Source organism: Magnolia sinica, chromosome 10 (assembly GCF_029962835.1).
Source record: "Magnolia sinica isolate HGM2019 chromosome 10, MsV1, whole genome shotgun sequence".
Lineage (NCBI taxonomy): Eukaryota > Viridiplantae > Streptophyta > Magnoliopsida > Magnoliales > Magnoliaceae > Magnolia > Magnolia sinica.
Window position 1 is genome coordinate 39,506,979 of NC_080582.1, and position 21,203 is coordinate 39,528,181.

The 21,203-nt window shown below is 38.7% G+C and overlaps 1 protein-coding gene across 1 annotated transcript in view; it reads left to right on the top strand.

Moving 5' to 3' along the window:
• LOC131258319 (uncharacterized) overlaps nucleotides 1–21,203 on the top strand; it is a 137,372-nt gene that overhangs the window by 65,895 nt on the left and 50,274 nt on the right. The window contains exon 5 of the mRNA XM_058259557.1: nucleotides 15,801–15,996. Coding sequence (XP_058115540.1) covers nucleotides 15,801–15,996 — 196 coding nt within the window. The remainder of the gene's footprint in view (nucleotides 1–15,800; nucleotides 15,997–21,203) is intronic.

The following is a 21,203-nucleotide window of genomic DNA, read 5'->3' on the forward strand; positions in this document are numbered from 1 at the left end:
TGCCCCTAGTCGCTGTTGGTTAGGCTTAGTGTTTGAAGTATCGGTATCGCTACGAGTTTCGGTGGCCAGGGATATAGAAACAATATCGATATCGCCGATAATATCACTGATAACTAGAAATGTGGGGAAACATAGGGAAAATGGTGGTATTTTCAACGAAACTTTAGGGGATGTTAAAATGTACATGTTTTTATATTTAGAAATAAAAAAATTCAAAAGGAATGCATACAACACAAATTTCAATTTTATGGGGCCTTAAAAGCATGTGCTGTTGTAAGAAATCAGTCTAACCATCCCATCTAGCCTATTTAACCATCCAACCTTTCATCCAAACATCCATCAATATTGCAAAATATCAACAACACATGATATTTCACCAAGAAATCATCAGCAATTGGAAAGGAAATGAAAGATTGTGGTCTCAATATCGCGTATATTTTGCAATTTATGGGGCGTTAAAAGCATGTGCTGTTGTAAGAAATCAATCTAACCATCCCATCCAGCTTATTTAACCATCCAACCTTTCATCCGAACATCCATCAATATTGCAAAATATCAACAACACACGATATTTCACCAAGAATTCATCAACAATTGGAAAGAAAATGAAAGATTGTGGTCTTAATATCGCGCATATTGCGATATCGATAATATCGAGATATTATTAATATTATCAATGATAATTTGAACACTACATACAACCATGTGCCCATGAAAAAAAAATTGAAATAATTTTTTTCTTCCCTACTAAATAGAATTCTGATGATATCAATACGTTAACAATTTGTTGGTGATATTATTGAAATATCATCGATACACTTATGATACAAGCATTACCTAGAATTAACATAGTTGAAAATATTGGTGATACATTGGCGATATTGATGCATTGGCAATACAAGCAACACCTAGAATTTACATAGTTGAAAATATTGATGATTACATTAGTGATATTGATACGTTGGTGATACTTGCCGATAAATTGCAAATACGTGGAATTTCTGATACTAACAGCATTATCGGTATTGCTACTGATGTTATCGGTATCGCTAAGCTGGAGCTCCGATAATATCGGAGATAATTCAAACACTTAGGCTTGAAAATTTGAGAAGAGACCAGAAGTTTCACCTCCCAAAGTGGGGGGTGTGAGCTTTGTAAGCCTATTGCAGAAGGGGGAGCGGGGATAAAAATTTGAGTCTCATGAATTTAGCGCTTCTTGGAAAGTGGCATTGGGGACTTGACATTGAAATGACCAGGCTTAGGTTGGTTGTGAAGAGTTCTCTATATCGCGCCTCTAGCCTTTGGAAAGCAATTGCATTGAAAGAGCATTTGGTTCGTAGAGGGATCACTTTCACATTAGGAAATGAAGTTTGTATCCACTTTTGGGTGGATGTTTGGTGTAGTGATAGGGCGTTTTAAGATAAATTCCCAAGATTAGTCTTTCTTGCACCAGATTACTTTGTTTCTGTCGCCTGACGCATCTAGCATATCTATCATTTGGAGCCCTCCTTGACATAAGAATTTGGCAGACAACGAGTTTATAGTTTGTTGGCCATCTGGATTGTCTCAAGAGTACAGTTCCTTCATCTCATGAAGAGGACTCATTAATTTGAGCTGCACACCGATCCGGTAAATTCTCAATTACTTTTTTTCCCCCCCAGCTTATTAAGTGATTCGTTGCACAATCCTGACCCTTCTCATTCGTTTCATCGTTGGCTCTACGGAGCCCCTTATGTTGCTGTTTCGTGTTGTTAGTTGGAAGAAAGAGAGTTCTGATTATTGATAATCTTCAGAGGTCTCAAATTCTTTCTAGTAAATGTTTGATGTGTATGGAGAATGCGGAGTCAGTTGACCACTTATTTCTATACTACTTTTTGTTCTTAAAGTGTGAGAGTACTTTCTTGTTGCATTCCAGATGATTTGGGTCATGTTGGAGTCAGTGGAGGATCGTTTGTGGGCATGGCACGGAGGTGGAATTGGGAAATCTGGAAAAGTTGTTTGGAGGCTTCTCATCATGGCTATCTTTTAGGCAATATATGGAAAGAGCGGAATGATCAGTGCTTCCGAAATGAGATGTCCTCAGTCGATAAAGTGATTAGTAAAGTTAAGTGTTTTGTAATAGGTTGGGCTCCTTATGTTTTTTATAGTAAAGGCTACTTTCTTTTCTTCTCTTTTTGAGATCTAGTGTTGCTTTGTATTCTTTTCCTACTCTTCGGCGGGCGTTCTAATAAATTTTCACTTCTCTTTAAAAAGTTGACAAAAGTTTCTTAATAACAAAAGCAAGAATCCCCATTGTCCTAAACCACCTTTAGCAAAAGAGCACGCATAAAAACAAATCTTAGTGAGCCTAAGTGTATGGCCCACACCCACATCCATTAACACTTCCCTTCAAGCTTGAGCATAGATGTTGTCGATGCCAAGCTTAAGAGTATATGTGTGTAGCTTGAGCCTTGGTGAACACATCAGCAAGTTGATCATGAGATCGGGCATATGGTGTAGAGATTTCGCCACTGGAGACCTTTTCATGTATGAAGTGATAGTCAACTTCAATGTGTTTAGTTCTCTCTTTATAAACCAGATTGTTCGCGATGTGGGATGTCTCTTGATTACCACTCATTGTAAACTCCATTTCCTACAATTTCTTGTTCCACATTAACTCATAGGTGGTGTGAACCTTTGCTTTATATTTTGCTTCAACACTTGATCGGGCCACCGCACTCTCCTTGTTGCTCTTCCACGTTACTAGATTTCCTCCAACAAAAGTGTAATACCCCATTGGTAGATTGTCTATCTACTAAAGAACTTGCCTAGTTTGCATTAAAGTACCCTATTACCTAAAGATGATTGTTTCATTTATACAAAATTCCCTGACTTGGTGCTCCTTTAAGGTATCATAAAATCCAAATAATTGCATCCACATGAGGTACTATCAAAGAACTCATAAACTGGCTCACCACGCTTATGGCATTAGATACGTCTGGTTGTGTGATAGTTAAGTAGATAAGTTTTCTAATCAATCTTCTATACCTCCCTGAGACTTCCACTACATCTCCTTGATCACTTACAAGTTGTAATTTGGATCTATTGGTTTATCGACCGACTTATTACCAAGAAGTCCCGTCTCCATGAGCAAATCCAGAACATGTTTCTGTTGAGACTGATTAATTCCTTCTTGGATCTGGTTACTTTTATACCAAGAAAGTATCGAAGATGACCCATATCTTTTATAAGGAAATGTCGTTACAGGTACTTAGCTCTTCAATCCCTCTATTATCACTTCTTATAACAACAATATCATCCACATACACTACTAGCAAAATGAGGCCCGAGGTACCTTCCGTACAAAAAAAAAAAATGGAATATGACCAACATGGCTTCGAACAAAGCTATAGTCTAATCGGAAGCCGATATAAGATTCTAGCTCGCATAAGATTCTAGCCAACATTTAAAGGATTTTAGACCCATAAGTCCTATATAAGATTCTTGGTTTGAGGTTCCAGTCGTTTATGTGAAGCATAATATTAGAGGATCAGGGAGCCTTCGTGGTTGGAAGATAGATTTAAAGGATTCTAGACCCAAGATCCTTGTTTTGAGGTTCCAGTCGTTTATGTGAAGCATAATATTAGAGGATCAAGGAGCCTTCGTGGTTGGAAGAAATATTTTAGATAGTGCTTTCATCGCTCACGAGTGCATTGGTTCCAGATTTATAGAAGGGAAGGCAAGGGTTATTTGTAAGTTGGACATAAAGAAGGCCTATGACCTTGTCGTGTGGGACTTCCTCGATTGTTTTCTAAAGAGGATGGGGCGTGGGACCAAATGGAGGAAATGGATTTAGGCTTGCGTCAGATCTCTACCTTGTTCTATCCTTGTGAATGGATCCCCAAAAAGCTATTTCAAGGTATCAAGGCAGAGGGATCCACTATCTCTTTACCTCTTCCTAATCATAGCAAAAGCTTTCAGCCGTATGATAGCCAAGGGCCAAGACGCAAACCTTATTAATAGGTTCAAGGTTGCGAAAACGGGTGATTGGATTTCTCATTTCCAGTTTGCAGACAATGCTGTAATATTTTGCAACACATTAAGTTAAAGGTGGACTACTTGTGAAAAGTAGTGTTTTGAGGCGCATTAGGTCTGAAGGTACATGAGAAAATGAGAAATGCTTGGTATCCATCTAAAAAAAGAAGAGATGTCAGGTTTGGCCAAGGTGTTTGGATGCAAGGTCTGGTCTCCTCCCTCCACATACTCGGGGCTCCTGTTGTGCATTGGGAAGCCAAGTACCTATGGATAAGTTGATTGAGAGAATTGAGAGCAAATTTCAGAATGGAAAAGCTACTGTGTTTCTTAGGGAGGCTGCTTAACTCTAACAAAGCTGCTCTCTCCAATATGTCGGTATACTTCATGTCCCTATTCAAGTGCCACAATCTATGCTGGAAAGGTTAGAGAAGCTAAGGAGGGATTTCTTATGGAGGGGATTTGTAGAAAGTCACAAATTCCACCTCATGAAATGAGAGAAGTCATGTATGCCGGTTCATAAGGATGGTGTGGGCTTAAGGGAATCATGTAACATTAACCTTGCCATTTTAGGCAAATGGTTATGGCATTTTGGTACTGAATAAGGGAGCTTTTGGTGAGAGATTATTGCAAGTATGGGCTTCAAGATGGGGGATGGGATGTGAAAGAGTCCTCTCTACAGTGTGTCTAACACTTGGAAGATGATTGTATCACTGAAATCAAAGTTTAGAAAATGTATCTCTTTCAAGATGGGTGATGGTTCTAGAGTCAGATTTTGGGAGGACATATGATATGGTGATATACCACTGCAATTAGCCTTTCTTAGGTTGGCTCGTTTGGCGTCTACCAGAGATGTAAAAGTCACAGATTGCTTCTCTTCTTGCAGGTTGTCCATCTTCCAACCGGGGGAAAAGACTCGATGGTGTGGTGTGTTCACAATTCGGCCCGGTTCTTGGTTTGGTCCTTCTATAGGATGCTTTGGATGAGTGGGATGGTCGATGGTCGAGATCATGCTTTCCATTTATGGTTCTTTAGCGCCCCTCCTAAGGTTGTCGCCTTCACTTGGTTAGTTTGTAGGAACATGGTTTTGATGATTGACAACCTCCAAAAAAGGTCTATGATCATCCCCAATATCTACTCCTTATGCATGCAAGCGGCAGATTTTGTCAACCGCCTACTTATCCACTGACCCTTAACTCACAAGGTCCGGGCACACTTTCTTGCAATATTCAACATGCCTTGTGTTATGTCGGGCAATATGAGGGAGCTTTTATGGGCAGGGCATGGAGGAGTGGGAAAGAAAGGTAGGGTAATTTGGCGTCTTACCCTCTTGGCTTTGTGGTGGCTTATTTGAGGTGAGAGCAATAGTTGGAGTTTTTGGAATAGACCTGGTTTGAAGGAATCAATGGTGGCCAAGGTGAAGGTGATAATGATATATTGGGCTTCTTTTTTAAAAGATGTGGTTGATTGTTATCTTTCCTTGTTTTTTAGGTTGTAATTTCTGAGGGTTCCCTTCTTTGTATTCTTTTCTCGTTTAGCTTTTTCTTGTGGTTCTTTTAATAAGATTTTTGTTACTTATCAAAAAAAAAAAAAAAAAGAGAAAAAAAGGAAAAAGAAAAAAAAGAAAAAGCAAAAACAAAAAAAAGCACCATGGTTCAACACAACGTTGTTGAATTTGTCAAACCATGCATGTGGAGACATTGTGAACTCATAAATCGCCTTACGTAGTTTCCACACTTTCTCAGGCTCCCCCTGAGCAACAAATCCGGGCGTTTGCTCTCCTTGTGAACTTCTTCTGTGAGATCACCATGGAGGAAGGCATTTTGACATCAAGTTGGAAGAGGGGCCAACCATGATTAACAACCACAGACAATATAGAGTACAACTTGGCCACAAGAGAGAAGGTTCCAGTGTAATCAATACTAAGGGTTTGAGTATATCCCCTAGCAACTAAGAGAACCTTTAGACATTCAACCATGCCATCGGGATGAAACTTAATTGTGAAGACAACAACATATAACTGGTAGGTAGACTGGTTAGTTCCCAAGTGTTATTCCAATAAAAGGGTAGCCATTTCCTCTTCAATTGCCTGCTTCCACCCCATATTTAACAATGCTTCTAGATATGAAGTGGGAATAGAGTGAGAGGACAAGGATGGGGCAAATTTATTGAAATTCAGAGTTAAGAAGTGAAAAGAAACATATTTAGAAATATGGTGATTGGCACATGTGCGCTTACCTTTTCTCAAGGTAATGGTAATATCAAACCTATCTGGAGAACTTATTGGATCATAAGGCTCAAAAGAAGATATGGTGGATGGGACATCATAATTGGTTGCACTATCTTCCCATTTTCATCGTGAGTAGACCTCTTGTTGGGGCATAGTGGGAATGGAAGTCAACAGTGGGAGGAGATTAGATGATGTCTTCGTCAATCGCAATAGGTATAGGCACAACTTATGCATCAAGAGATTTACTGACTTTTGAGAAGAATGGAGTAGACTCGAAAAAAATAACATTTGCACATGCATATTGTCTTTGAAGTGAAAGACCGTAACGAAGATAGCTTATTTGTTTCCGGGAGTAGAAAAAAAATACATGTAACTACTCAATGATCTAATTTATGGCAACAATCTAACGAATGAACAAAGCATACACATCCAAAAACCTTTGGGAGAGAAAATAACAGAGTATTTGGGAGTAACATTTGATGAGTTGATTAACCAATTAAAATAGACGAGGGCTTTCAATTTACTAGAAAACATGCCGAGTACTACATCACTCCAAAAACTTTTGAAAACATTCATGTGAATTAATAGGGCATGAGTTTCCTGAGCAGGTGACGATCTTTCCGTTTTGCAACATCATTTTGTTATGGGGTGTGTGCACATGATGTTTGATGTAGGATACATGTTTTAGAAAAATATTGACTACAAGCTTAGGACATATATTCCTTGGTATTATTAGAGCAAAACCGACACTTTTGAATTAAATTGATTTGGTATTCTATGTGAAAAGTCTAAAAAATAGAGATAATTCAAATTTGTCTTTCGTTAATTAAATCCACTCCATTCGCAAGGAATCATTAACAAATGTAACTAAAGAGAAAGTAACTAAACTACACTTTTCCATACGTGGTGGAAATGTAGCATGATGATGTTTGATCAACTCACTCACATCACAATCTAGACATGACACAAATGACAAAGGAATGCCATCCTCAAGAATCTTCAAAGATGTATGACTGGGGTGGCAGTGCCATTGATAAGGGGAGATGCTTTTTTGTGCTGTTGTGCCAACGATGTCATGATCGAGATAGTACAACCCATCATGTTCATGTCCTCCATTAATCTTCTTCTTCATCTTTAGATTTTGGAAAACACAATGTGAAGGATAAAAAGTGATTAAGCATTTAACGGATTTGGTAAGTTTGCTAACATAGAAGATGAAGCAGGACAATTAACCACTTGCTCTAAAAGCTCAAATTGATAGAGCATGGTGAATTAATCCCTTTATCTCATAGCCCAGGCCCCACGTTGCATGGGTTAGGACCTCAGCCGAACCCCCCTCGTGGGCCCCACTGCACATGAGTTATGCCTCACACGAGCCACCCGCCTCACACGGCCCCCCCCCCCCCCCCGAGTGTGCCCCTGCATCCTACATGCAACCCCACTCAAGCTCAGTGTGAAAATGCCCCTGTATAAATCACCCCCGATGAGGAGTCTCGAATACGAGACCTCCCGCTCTACTACCACTTGGATGCAGGACAATTAACCACTTGCCCTAAAAGCTCGAACTGATAGTGTATGTTGAATTAATCCCTTTATCTCATAGCCTAGGCCCCACATCGCATGGGTTAGGACCTCGGCTGAACCCCCCTCGTGGGCCCCACTTCATATTGGTTCTGCCTCACACGAACCACCCACCTCACACGGGTGGGGCACACGGGCCGCCCACCCCGAGTGTGCCCTTGCATCCCACAGGCAACCCCACTCGAGCCCGGTGCGAAAATGGCCCTGCATTAGAAGAGTCGTAAAGGAAATTTTAGAATAAACATCACAAAGGCTAATGAAAGGGAAGAACTTGTATGAATAATACCCATTTCACATACTTTGTATTGAGTACCATCTATAAGAGTGACAGATGAACCTATTAACGATGTATTAATGGAGGAAAACATACTGGACTCACCTGTCATATGGTCAGATGCTCCATGTTGAATGACCCATGGGGTAGGAGACTTGGATTTTAAATAGGCCATACTTGAGGTCACAAATGTAACTGTAAGGGTGGAAGTAGCGACATAAGTGGTGGGAACAAGTTGATTCTGTAGAATCTTCAGCAACTTGGAGTACTATTAAGTTAGTATAACCGTTTTGCTAGTCATATGTGGTTGTGGGATTGTAGGCGCAGAACTAGCCGGATGAGGCTCACTGCTTTCTCCAATGTTAGATGCTTGATTAGCCCAATTTGGCTTTCCATGGAGATTGTAACATTTTTTAATAGAGTGATAAGAGAGCCCTCAATGCATGTGCTTCCTACATCCACGATCTCTACCATGATTTACTCCCACTTCACCATGACCACTGGGAAGTTCTCTTCCACTACAGCCACCTGCAGCCTCTACCCGTAAAAGATGCTAAAGTCGAACTGTTATTGGCTCCACTCATAGAGCCCAATGATACATGCTGGAGGCGAGTGTACACCATGTTTAGAGATGGCACATCCCTGTTACCCATGTGCACGAACCGGTTCATACTTACATTTTAACAACGATAAGAACATGGCTACATGAAACTCTTCATGTTACTGCCATAGCTTCTCCAAATTAGTAGTAAGAGGCTTATACACATTTAACTCCTGCCACATTTCATTGAGTTTGGAATGGTATTCACTTAGAGATTTATTGCCTTGTTGAAGCACATATTTCTTCATATAATTGTTATGTACGAGAGATGTTTATGTCCGATGAATGTATCTCTCGCAATGCATCCCACACTTCCTTTGTGGTGTCTGGAAACATTACATTCACACTGATGGATGGTTCCATACTATTCCACAACCATGTCATAATTCGGGCATTCTCCTAAATCCATTGATCTTGAGTACTAGAACTCTCATCAAGTTTCTTTGTGGTCAAATAAAATATCTTAATTTTCCTTTGGCCGTTAGAAACACTTGGATGGATAGACCATCGAAGATAGTTTCTTACAATTAATGTAGTAGAGATTTATTTGGACCCCTAAAAAATCAAATGGATTTATGAATCCAGATTTTGGATCAGTTTTAATCTCCATATGAACACTTGAAAAAGAGAATATCACTAATCTTGCACAAACACAGGTCAACCCAGCATGATTGACGAACAATCACTTATATATGCTTCCCACAATGTGCACACTACGCTTGGAGAGTGAAATCAGTCTACACGTCAACACTTTCTAACCGGCTATGGACGAAGACGATTACAAACACGACATCCAACATGTGCAACCAGCCCACATGGTTCTAATAATCACATGAGAGGTGAGATCATTTGGACTCTATTCACCCACTCATGCATGAACCATTACAAAAGGTCCAACATGCACACAAAAAAAAAAAGAAAAAAAAAGAAAAAAAAAAAAGAAGAAAAGAAATCATTGGTTTCTTAAAAGATTTTCAGCACAAGAGGGATGAGAAGTACTAAAAGATAAAAGAGGGAGAAAGAAGGAGAGAATAGGAGAAAGAAAAAGGTTAAATCAGAAATAAGGAAGCTCTGATAAGATGTAAAGGTATAGAGAGAGAAAAAAGAAGATAAGAAAGAGGGAAGAGAAGGTTGGGAGAAAAGAGGGGATCCAAAACTAGGTGGGTCGTATAGTGGTATGTACATTTGCCTCCATTGGAGCATACACACATAGATCCATGCATACATCCACGCATCCATGCATACATGCATCTATCAGCTCATGCAAATTGTGACCGTTGATATGTGTGATCGTTTTGTTTAGTGCGAACTATTAATTAACGTTATTAATGATTACGTGATTTTGGTAGAATATATATAAGTTTATTTATAGTGCACTCTCTCAACTCATATACTTTAGACCACGTATTTAATTACTAACTAATCCAAATCTAGCCAACATCAACTATTGACTGTGCACTGAGATTAAACTGATCTTAACCACTGGATTGTTGTTAAAAATAAAAAATAAAAATCAAGAACAACCATTAGCTTGCATTTTAAATTAGCCAAATTCGAACGGTTAGATTTCGTATTAAAAAATCTACCCACATATGACCTTTTATTTGAGCTCCAAAGTCGTACAACGAGACCATTAATTCACATGTGTCCAATCACAACCACTAATAAATGGCAAAACCATCAACTCATGTGTGTAAATTTGAACAAGCCATTCAAATTATTCTTCCTGTTCCAATTACTTAAAACTATCAATCTAGCCCATCAAATTGTCTCTCACAATATAGCAGTCATCTATTCAAATTGCCCAACCATTGGACCATTTAAACAAAATAATAATAATAATAATAATAATAATAATCTAATCAGCTCTCAAATACGTACTCATCAAGATCCAAGCCATCCATCAAAGGTCATCTTATGCCCACCCAACCTAAGGTGTACATTTGTCCATCCCAACCTTGCATCAAATACCAAGCTTGGCATGTAAAAGCTATTCATGTTAGATTAGCCAAAAGCATTTGCATTAGATTAGCAACAAGGTATACTCATTGGATCAGCAACCTATTCATCACACTAGACAATTACCAATGGGCCATGTACAGCCTCATATGCTCGTCCGTCGCACACTCAACTATCTATCATGTACCACCCCACACGTGAGCATATATGTGCACAATACCATCATGCACAAGTCATTCATTGAAATTTTAGCCGTCCATCTGTCTAATTTGATTATGACCATCCATTCAGCCTCTCACCTAATAATTTAATCCAACCAATCATCACATGACATACATAACATCCTTCCATCAAATTCATTCATCCAACTCATCAAGGCTATCCATTCAAACCCATATATCTTAGCCATCCACCCATTTCACCATATCCTCCGCACATGCACTGGTTAGGGGCAACGTGTACAAGTCACTGGTAGAGGGGAGATGTTGAGCACGTAACTGGGAATCCGAAGGAGTGGGAACGTGAGATGCTAGGAGAAGTGTATTTCTTTCCATGATGATGTCAGCAAAATGGAAGTAATGTAGACGTGCATGACAAGATGGCATGCTACCAAGACCAGCTAGATACAATCCAACCATCCATTCATTAGCACATGCAAATTGCCTATCATTTAATGTAAAACTTCTATCATCATTGGTCTTTTCACTTAAATCGATCAACCAGCCCTTCACATCCAACCTTGAATCAATGTGGTCCAACCGTTCATCAAATCAAACCATTTACATATATATATATATATATATATATATATATATATATATATAACCCATATGTATTAGTCCTTCAACATATCTGGCCCTCCAAATGTCATTGAAAGTTCAGCTGTCCCACCTTTGATGTAAGCCGTCCATCCAGTGAACCCAGTAAGTTTCAACAGTAGGCAAATCTCTACCCACATTTTTTTTTTCACCATGAAGCCCATATAAATTTTGGATCTGTCTCATTTTTGGACCCATATCCTAACATAATCTTATGGATCAGATGGACGGTGTGGATTCATCACAAATATCTAGTGTGGGGCCACTTGCCAACGTATCTCAAAATAAAATAAAATAAAATTAGAATTTAGAGCAACGTGTGGTGCATGGTAGCACACATTACCGTCAAACCAGGAGAGAGTCCCCAATTTCCTCTCCCATTCAAACTCTCTTCTTTCCTCTTCCACCGTTCTTCATCGGCGGAACCCACCAAACAATCTAGACTGCTCACCATCAACCCAAGAAGATTTTAACGGCAAACGTTCAACCCCACTGTTTCCGGTCTTACGGCCCACCTAAATTTCAAATCTGCCTTACGTTTAGAATCATGTATTATTACGACCCAACAAAGTAGTTGGACGGGATGGATTTCTCACAAACATCTCGATGGACCCACCTAGCTTCTATTGTAGCAAGGGATTTAGAAGGCTTCCACAATGCAATCCACGCAAGATCGAAACCTCTCTGATTTTTCCTCCTCTTGTCTTTCTGTTTTCGAGCCAACCTATAAATTGGGAAATCTCAACTGTCCATCTGATCCATCTCCAATCTACAACATTCAAACTATGCCATTTAACTCCCACTCACACGTCAAATCTCAGCAACTACCGCACTAGATCACATAGCAACGAACTGCATCCGTGTTTTCTCCTTAATTCATTCGAATTACGGAAACACCATCCTGCAATCCAAATCGCAAAATCTGTGAGGCCTATCATTAGCTTTCCAACACTAAATCCCATACGAAAAACCTAGTTTCTATGTCATCTCTCTGGCCAGTTCGTCAAACCATGCATGCGGCAGTGAAAGACCTTCAAACCATGGACTCATTAGAAAAATCAACTCCAACGTTTGATTTTAGACATTCGCAAGCTCCCTACATCAATCCATGATCTTCGGTTCGAAGAGATGCTTCTTGAGTTGTGTTTTACCATAAAAGCCGCCATCATCTTCCTTGAGAATAACCCACGATCACTCCTGGTATAATCTAAGATCAGATCTGTCCATCAGCGTGTTGCAACAGTCGGTTAGAGCTAGAAACTCCTGTTCATGAAACTCTTTGTGCAGCTCGGATTTTGAAGTTAGGGAGTTTATAAAATCTCATCGGCATGATTTTTTTTTTTAGAGATTAGAAACTCTAATAGTTTGATTTGAGAGAGAGTTTTGAGAAAGAGAAAGAAGAATCGGGTTACACCCGTTGCCTTGTTCTTAATTGTGTTTGCAAAGTCGAGTTCTGATTTTGGGTCGGGTCCAGGTTGCGTTCGGGTCAACTCAACACATCAGGTGGGTGATTCTCCTCCATTTCTGAACTTTCTGATTTTATGTATTTTCTGAAATTTATTTTTGATATAGTGAATTTAAATTAATATTGTCAAATTCATTTATACATGATATCTACTTTTCTAAATTTTAGCATTTACTAAATTTGATTAACTTGTAGAGTTAGATTAGAATCTGACTTTTATTTATGAAATCAGGTGTGTTAAAGTAATTGATTTAAATTAGTTGGCTTAGAATAATATTAACTAATTTGATCTCTAAATTTTGGTTTTTATTTATTTATTTATTTTATTTTTATTTTTATTTTTTTTAAAGGGAAAAGAAAATAGCTTGATTTTTCAGTAAATTTCATGAATTAAATTTTTACAACATCGAATTTATGCACCTTATATAGAACCTGCATTATAGTGTAGAGATTTGATTTATTAAATTGTTTTATTGTTGATTTTAGAATTATTCATGTCATTCATGCTCCTATATTGATTATTGAATTGTGGAAACAAAAAAGAAGAAAGAAAGAAAGGGAATGGTAAAAGCAAGTACGGCGATCGTGTCTTTTGGGTGAGAGACCCTAAAGCCAGCAAGTAAGGCAATCGTGTCCCTTGGGTGAGAGACCCTAAAGCTAACAAGTAGGGCAATCGTGTCTCTTGGGTGAAAGACCTTAGAACCTGTTGTATCCTTCGGAGTCTCCTTTATGTACGACATATGAGTACAATTGTGTGCGCGAACATACATCAGAGGTACAACTGGAGTAGTAGTTTGACCAGCTAACGTATAAATGGGTCCCTCACCACGAGGTACCGGTGTGTGGGTGCTAATGCAATGTGGCCATACACCTGGGTACGGTGTTGTAAGATGTGATGTTATTTAATTTTATTATTGAATTCATGATAGTGTGGCATTTAGTACGTATTTACGATTCTAGCATCGCTTTCATGTCGTATTTAATATTCAATATTTTGATTCATGTTTTGAATTTCAAGAAAGTACTTTGATTATTTATTCGTTTGATATAAATCTAGAAATGTCAGATTTGGTTGGATAAGATCCCATGAGCTGTTATGCTCAAACCCACAATAACAGTGTTTCAGGGCTCAGAGTTTAATTGGGGCGAAGCAGAGCAAAGATCTAACCATCGGCTTAGTTGTAGTTATATCTCTATTTGTATTTGAAAAAAAAATGTAAAACAAAAATTTAGAGGTGAGTCTAGACTGATAGTGTTATACATTGTATTGGATGAATGTTTGTGTTGAAATGATTTTTTTTTTTCATTAAATGTGGTTGTGAATATTTCAATATTATATCATGACCTGTAATTCGGTGTCGGGTCTGGCCAACTCGGGTACCGAATTTCACGGCGTGACAGGTTGGTATAACAAAAGTAAGAATCCCCCATCATGTCCTAAACCGGTCTTAACAAAAGAGCAAGCATAGAAACAAATCCAAGTGAGCCTAGGTGGGTCGTACAGTGGTATGGCTCGCATCCACGTCCATTAACAAAGGGAATAGAAGATTCAAACTTATTGTTAGCTAGGCTGAAGAGGGTTTACATTTATGGAGAGGGTGTGTATATGGGACACGATGCACCTTTAGGTGGATGGCTTACTTGAGTAAAATCCTCACAGGTTTATCATCTTCACCTGACATTTCACCTCGAGTACTCAGTATCAAAATGTTCTTTGTAAATGCTAACATCATTTCTTGTACATTAAGAACCAACTGTTGGTTACTTCAAACAATAGTCCACAGTGCCATTCTTTTTGTTTCTTGTTTAGAGTCTTTGATAAAGTAGTCCGCATTTTCCAAGATCGAAATTCGAAAATGCATAGCACCTCACTCATTTCCCATTCTCGCCTGGTAAGGTGGTCAATGGGCTAGCCTGTTCTCAAGTTCAGCTAATTTTTGACCTGGTAAAAGTAGATTAATGATCTTGAGATAAGCTAATACCCAATGCAACCAATAACTTACATTTATAGCTGATTACATGACCTGAGTTTTCTGCTTGTGTGATGTGTTGGTAATGGATATGCATCATTAGTGTTTTGATTATACCATTGCTGTATGGTTTGTATCTACTTTCGTCCTGTTGACAACCCTTTCCTCAGTTTCGCTTGCTTGAGCAATGACATGAGAGGTGGATTTGATAGTCGTGAAATGCTCTTGGAGGTTTCTTTCTCCTTTTAAGACTTGATGACAACTTAATGTATAATATACTTAAACATATCGTTGTCAAATGTTGGACTTGCTTCGCTGTGTAAACTTGCTTGTTTCTTCTTTGATGCCATCTGAGTGGTCTCATCTGAGCCCTTTAGTTGTGCCTCTTACTGGGCTTCTGAAGGATCTGCTGCACAGCCATTGCAAGCAACATTGCTACTCATTGACCTCTGATGCATGGAATTTATCTGCATGCAGATGCATTTTAAATAACTTGATTGTCTCTTCTAAGATGCTATTTTCAGTGGTCTCAGCAGATCCATTTCGTCAAGCCTCTTAATGGGTCTCTGAAGGATCTGCTGCACAGCCATTGAATGCAAAATTGTAGTCATTGACCCCAGATGCATGAAATTTATCCACATACAGATGAATTTACATCCATGCATTGATAGTAGTTTGTTAAATCTATGAATTTGTGTTCTTCTTCTTACTAATTGGATAGCCATTCAATCTTCTGTGGTGAAGTCAACTTGTGGAGCCTTTTTTGAATTATCTCTGCCCTTCATGATTTCTAGTCAAACCGTCTTTGCTGCTATCTAACTAATGGTTTTTTTTTTTTTTTTTTTCTTCATGAGGAATATTAAACTGACTTATTGACCCAAAGTGTTTCAGTTATGACATGACTTTGGAGTTTAATGAGGCTATCTTTGGAGCGGAAAAAGAATTTGAGCTTTCTCATTTGGAAACATGCGATGTTTGCACCGGCACTGGATCAAAGATAGGTGCCAAGATGAGGATATGTTCAACCTGTGGTGGAAGAGGCCAAGTTATGCGAACTGAGCAAACACCTTTTGGTCTATTTTCTCAGGTATCAAGCTGTTCTTTAGCATTTTCATGTTAAATTAGGTAATAGAAGTGGTAAACACTTTTCCTTTAAGATCTTTTTCTACTGGAGTGGGAAGGAGAGTAGCATAGCAATGGATTACTTGACTACTAGCATCATATATCGTAGCAAGGAACTGCAGTTACTATAGTTGTTTATACTTCATTTTTCTTTTACCCAATCAAGTGCATAGACTTCAGAATATTTTCTTGAAAATCTGAAAACTGAAACTTAATCTTGGAAAATGGATGCACTGAATCATCAATAGAAAATCAAATTGTACATTTAATGAATGTTTTTATTATTATTATTGTTTTTTTTTTTAATAATTATATAGATGAGATTACGATGCAACAAAATCATAGGAATTGGATTTCGCATCTGGAAACATACTCTTATATGATCAAACGTCCATGTATATGCCACAAATTTAATAATTGAGCCCAAAACTAATGGAATGAAGCAACACATACTATGAAAAACAGACCCATGTTATGAAATATCAAATAGTTGAAGTAAAGATTCATCAATTGCCTTCCATGAGTCCACACATATGGCTTTATAGAGCCATATTGACACATGTGGCTAAGTTAATGGAAAAATCCATGGAAAGAATACCTCTATTCATGTAATTGATGTATTTGTTCAAATCAATGGTATAAGAGAAGAAAACACAGGAAAGAAAAGAAGAAAAAGGAGAGCTTAACTGCACTCTCGAAGCATCTCATACATTAACCCTAAACATAACAAAAAGATATGGTACACTATATGATTTCTGAATATCTAACAGCTTTGACACTCCCTCAAGCTGGAGCACAGATATCACACATACCAAACTAGCCTAAGATCTCTCTCGTTTGGTGTTGACTGTAGGGCCTTTGTGAAGATGCTGGTCAATTGATTGTGTGAAGGGATGAATGACATGGTTAATAATTTTTCAATCACTTTTTCACAGACAAAGTGACAATCCACTTCAATATGCTTGGTCCACTCATGGAAGACCGGATTATTTGCATGTGAATGGCATCTTGATTGTCAAAGCAATGGGTAATAAGATTACTGGCGTAAAAACCCATTTCAAAGAGGAGAGACTTTCACCACCTGAGCTTGCAAGCAGTATTTGCCATTGCCCGATACTCAGCTTCGGTAATGACCAAGTTATAACACTTTGCTTCTTGTTTTGCTAAGTCACCAGATTCCCTCCCACAAAGGTACAATAACCACTGGTAGATCTTATGTTGTTATACGATCCTGCCTAATCAGCACCACAAGATCCACTCAAGTTCAGATGCCCATGATCAGACTATAACAAGCCTTTCTCTGGAGCAGACTTTATATATCAAAGAATACGATACACGGCCTAGTGATTAGTACAAGTGTGCATGAACTGACTAACCACACTGACTGTGTGACTAATATCCTGTTGAGTGGGGGTTGAGCAAATTAGTCTGCCAGCAGTACTAATAAGGACTTGGAACACCTAGCACTATCTACCTTTTCTCATGAAGGTGATGATTACTTCAATGGGAGATTTTTCAGGTTTGGCACCCAACATGCCTGAATACGTAAGGAGATGGAGAATTTACTTTTTCCAAGAAATGAAAATGCTTTGCTATGATCTACCAACTTCTATCCCAAGAAATATCTCAGTTACCCAACATCTTTCACATCAAACCCTCTTCTTAGATATGATTTGATGTTTCCAATCTCATCAATGATGCCTGTAAGAACTACCAACATCTACTATCACAACGGTGATATGTGGCTTCTTAAGTAACATAGAGTGATACTATGATGTACTTTGTCAGCATCCGAATTTAGTTATGACATTGCTGAATTTTCGAACCAAGTCCTAAGTGATTGCTTCAAACCACAAAAAGCCTTTTTTAACTGACAAACTTTGCCTCTGTTTTCCTCAGGTCAAATCCTAGGAGGAACCACATAAAACTTCCTGCTGAAGATCACCATGGAGGATTTTTTTCTTTTTACATCCAACTGATGTAGAGACTATTTTTGATTAGTAGAAATGGATAGAAAGATTTTTTAAAAAAAATCAGTTTAGCCATTACCAGAAATGTTTCATACAAATCAATCTCATAACACCAGGCCTTTAGTCTATAGTTTTAAATATCCATTACATTACAGCTGTATCAGCCTTTATGTAACTGTATTTTTTTGTAAGGGCTATGAATAATTTTTTTAAAGAAACAGCCTGACAAATAGCCAGAACAGAAAAAAACAAAGATCACGGAATTTACAGAGCCAAAATAGAACGAGCTACATCAATGTCAACTTGAAAAAACGAGACAGCCCATTCCACAACATCCCTTTTAACCTGCCAATAGTCTTGAGCGCAAGGCAGCAGCTTGTTGTTGAAATAGCGAGCATTGCGTTCAATCCATATATTCCAAATTATGGCCAGAAGGGACATTGTCCAAAGATTCAATCTATCTGATGCAGGGCAATTAACCACTTGCTTTAAAAGCTCGAACTGTTAGAGCATGGTGAATCAATCCGTTTATCTCATAGCCTAGGCCCCGCATCTCATGGGTTAGGACCTCGGCCGAACCCTTCTCGTGGGCCCCAAATCACACAGGTACCGCCTCACACGAGCCACCCGCCTCACACGGGTGGGGTCCGCCTCACACGGGTGGAGCCCGCCTCACACAGGTGCCCACCTCGAGTGTGCCTCTGCATCCCACAGGCAACCCCACTCGAGTCTGGTGTGAAAATGCCCCTGCATTAGTCACCCTTGGTGAGGAGTCTCGAACACGAGACCTCCCACTCTGATACCAAATTTGATGCAGGGCGGTCTGAACTAGAATGCATGTGTGAGCACAGAAAATATCCAGCGAAATAAACTAAGCAAATCAATTGAAATATTCACATTCCACATCATAGTAAAGATAATAAGAAAGGAAACATGCAATGGTTGCAGACCATCATTACAATCCTGCGGTACTGTATTCAAATCATGCGTGGATTAGATCCGGTGAGGGATGAGACCTCCCGACCTTGCATGGTTTCAATCCAACAATCAATGCAACTTCTTTAGTCTAGGAAATCAAAGGATTTCTGGAATAGGGACGGCTGGAAAATCTGAGAGAGGGTTGGGATCAATTCTCAGATTTTCAGGGTCATTAGCAATAAAAAAATACTAGGCATAGAAATAGAATTCAGAAGAAGAGAAGAAATTAGTTGAAGAGAAGAACTTACCACATAGAGAAAGGGAAATGATGCACCAAGCTTTCATTTAAAAAACATTATTAGGTTTAGGGTAGAAAGCCCCTTATTTATAAAATTCGGATTTAAAAGAAAATGACTATAACTACCCCTATAACAAAAGAAAAAAAAAAGCGCAAAACAAAGCTTTCTAAATAAAAAATAAAAAAAATCATGCGTAACAGATCAGTCTTCTAACTCATCCTACACGTGTCGTCCTAATGTGGGGCCTTTAATTAATCCAGGGACACGTGTAAGGTCTTCAAAATCCTCTTTGGTTGTGCCATGAACCATCATCGAGCTATAAAGATGTATTCGTCGGCCGCCTTCGTCTTTGATGAACTTTGAAGGGTCTGATGTCCTCATCACTATCTTTCGAAAGGTGCACCCCATGCCCAGCCGAAGGCAATTGCGATATTGTTTGGGGCATAACCCATCGCACCTCAAAGATGAACAAGATGTTGGACCATATCTTGATGTTAAAAGTGCAGTGAATTAGAAGATGGTCAACTGCTCCGCATTGCTCATACAAAGGAGGCACACATTTGGGATAGGCATCCCCCTCTTCTAAAGATTATCTATAGTTAAGGGCCGATTTCTGCCTGCCAACTATGCGGACGAAGAAGCCTTCGGAGGGGCCCCGTAGGACCAAAAACCATTAGGGACCATGCCTTCCTTATTGGATCTAAATGGATGAATCGAATTATAAAAAGAGTTGACTGAGAAGGAGCCAGAAGGAGAAGCTGACCAAAGTAATGAATCGCTAAAATTAGGGGAGGGGTAGAAAAACTGAAGGCGGTCCAATAAGTTAGCAAAATCATCTATCTGTGTCCAAGAGGTCCCTTCTACTTGGAGGGCACCAAACACCCCTTCCACATTCAACCGAGAAGCATTTATTTACCGTAATGCCCTTTTCAGTGGATAAAGCAGCTATGGAAGGATAAGCTTCATCTAGGGGCCGACCTTCGCACCAAGAATCTACTGTAACCGTATTTGCTGCCACAATTATGCATCACGTGGTTGAACTGGTCTGTTAAGAAAAAAAATAGGCCGTACCAGTCCATATTGTACAATACAGGCAGATATGCCCCATATCGGAATTGATACAAGCCCATTACGATGCAACACTGGCTCTTGGATGATTGCTACTAAATGACTTCTTTGGGCTCTTGGACTACCCAACTTTGTATATGGGATTTGATTCCTTCTTAGGGAATGTTTGGATACATGGAATACAAGGAACCGAAATGAAAAAAAAGAAGAAAGGATTCTAATGATTATTTTTATGAGCACTATTGAAACATGGATTCCAATTTTAGAGTACTTGTTTGGATAGCAAATGGAAATATCATATTCCTCTCACGATGAACCCTAGTTTCTTGTGCTAAGAATTTGAATTATGGAATAGTGTACTGATTGCTTAGTGGAATCCATCACTTTCTTTTTTTGAAGAGTTATGAATCCATTGCTTTCTTTGCTGTCCAAATTATAATTATCACATCAAAGAAAAACCCTTTTCCTCTTCCACATGGAATCCGGGGAAAATAACTGATTTTTTTTTTTAAATTATTATTATTATCTAATGATGATTTCCATGAGCACTATTGAATCGTGGATTCCAAATTTAGAGTTCTTGTTTGGATAGCAAGTGGAAATATCATATTCCTCTCACAACAAACCCACAAACCCTAGTTTCTTGTGCCAAGAATTCAAATTATGGAAAAGTATATTGATTGCTTAGTGGAATCCATCAATGTCTTTGCCATCCAAAAAACATTTTTCTTCTTAAGGATAAAACAACAAAAATTGTCACATGAAAGGAAAACCCTTTTCGTCTTCCATTGTTTGGCATGGAGTACCTAGTAACCAAACATGGCCTTGGTGTATTTAAATGTGTGCGTGTTTTCCACAACTTTTACCTATAATTTTAAACTAATGTTGTTGAATGAGTAATCGACATCAAAATACTG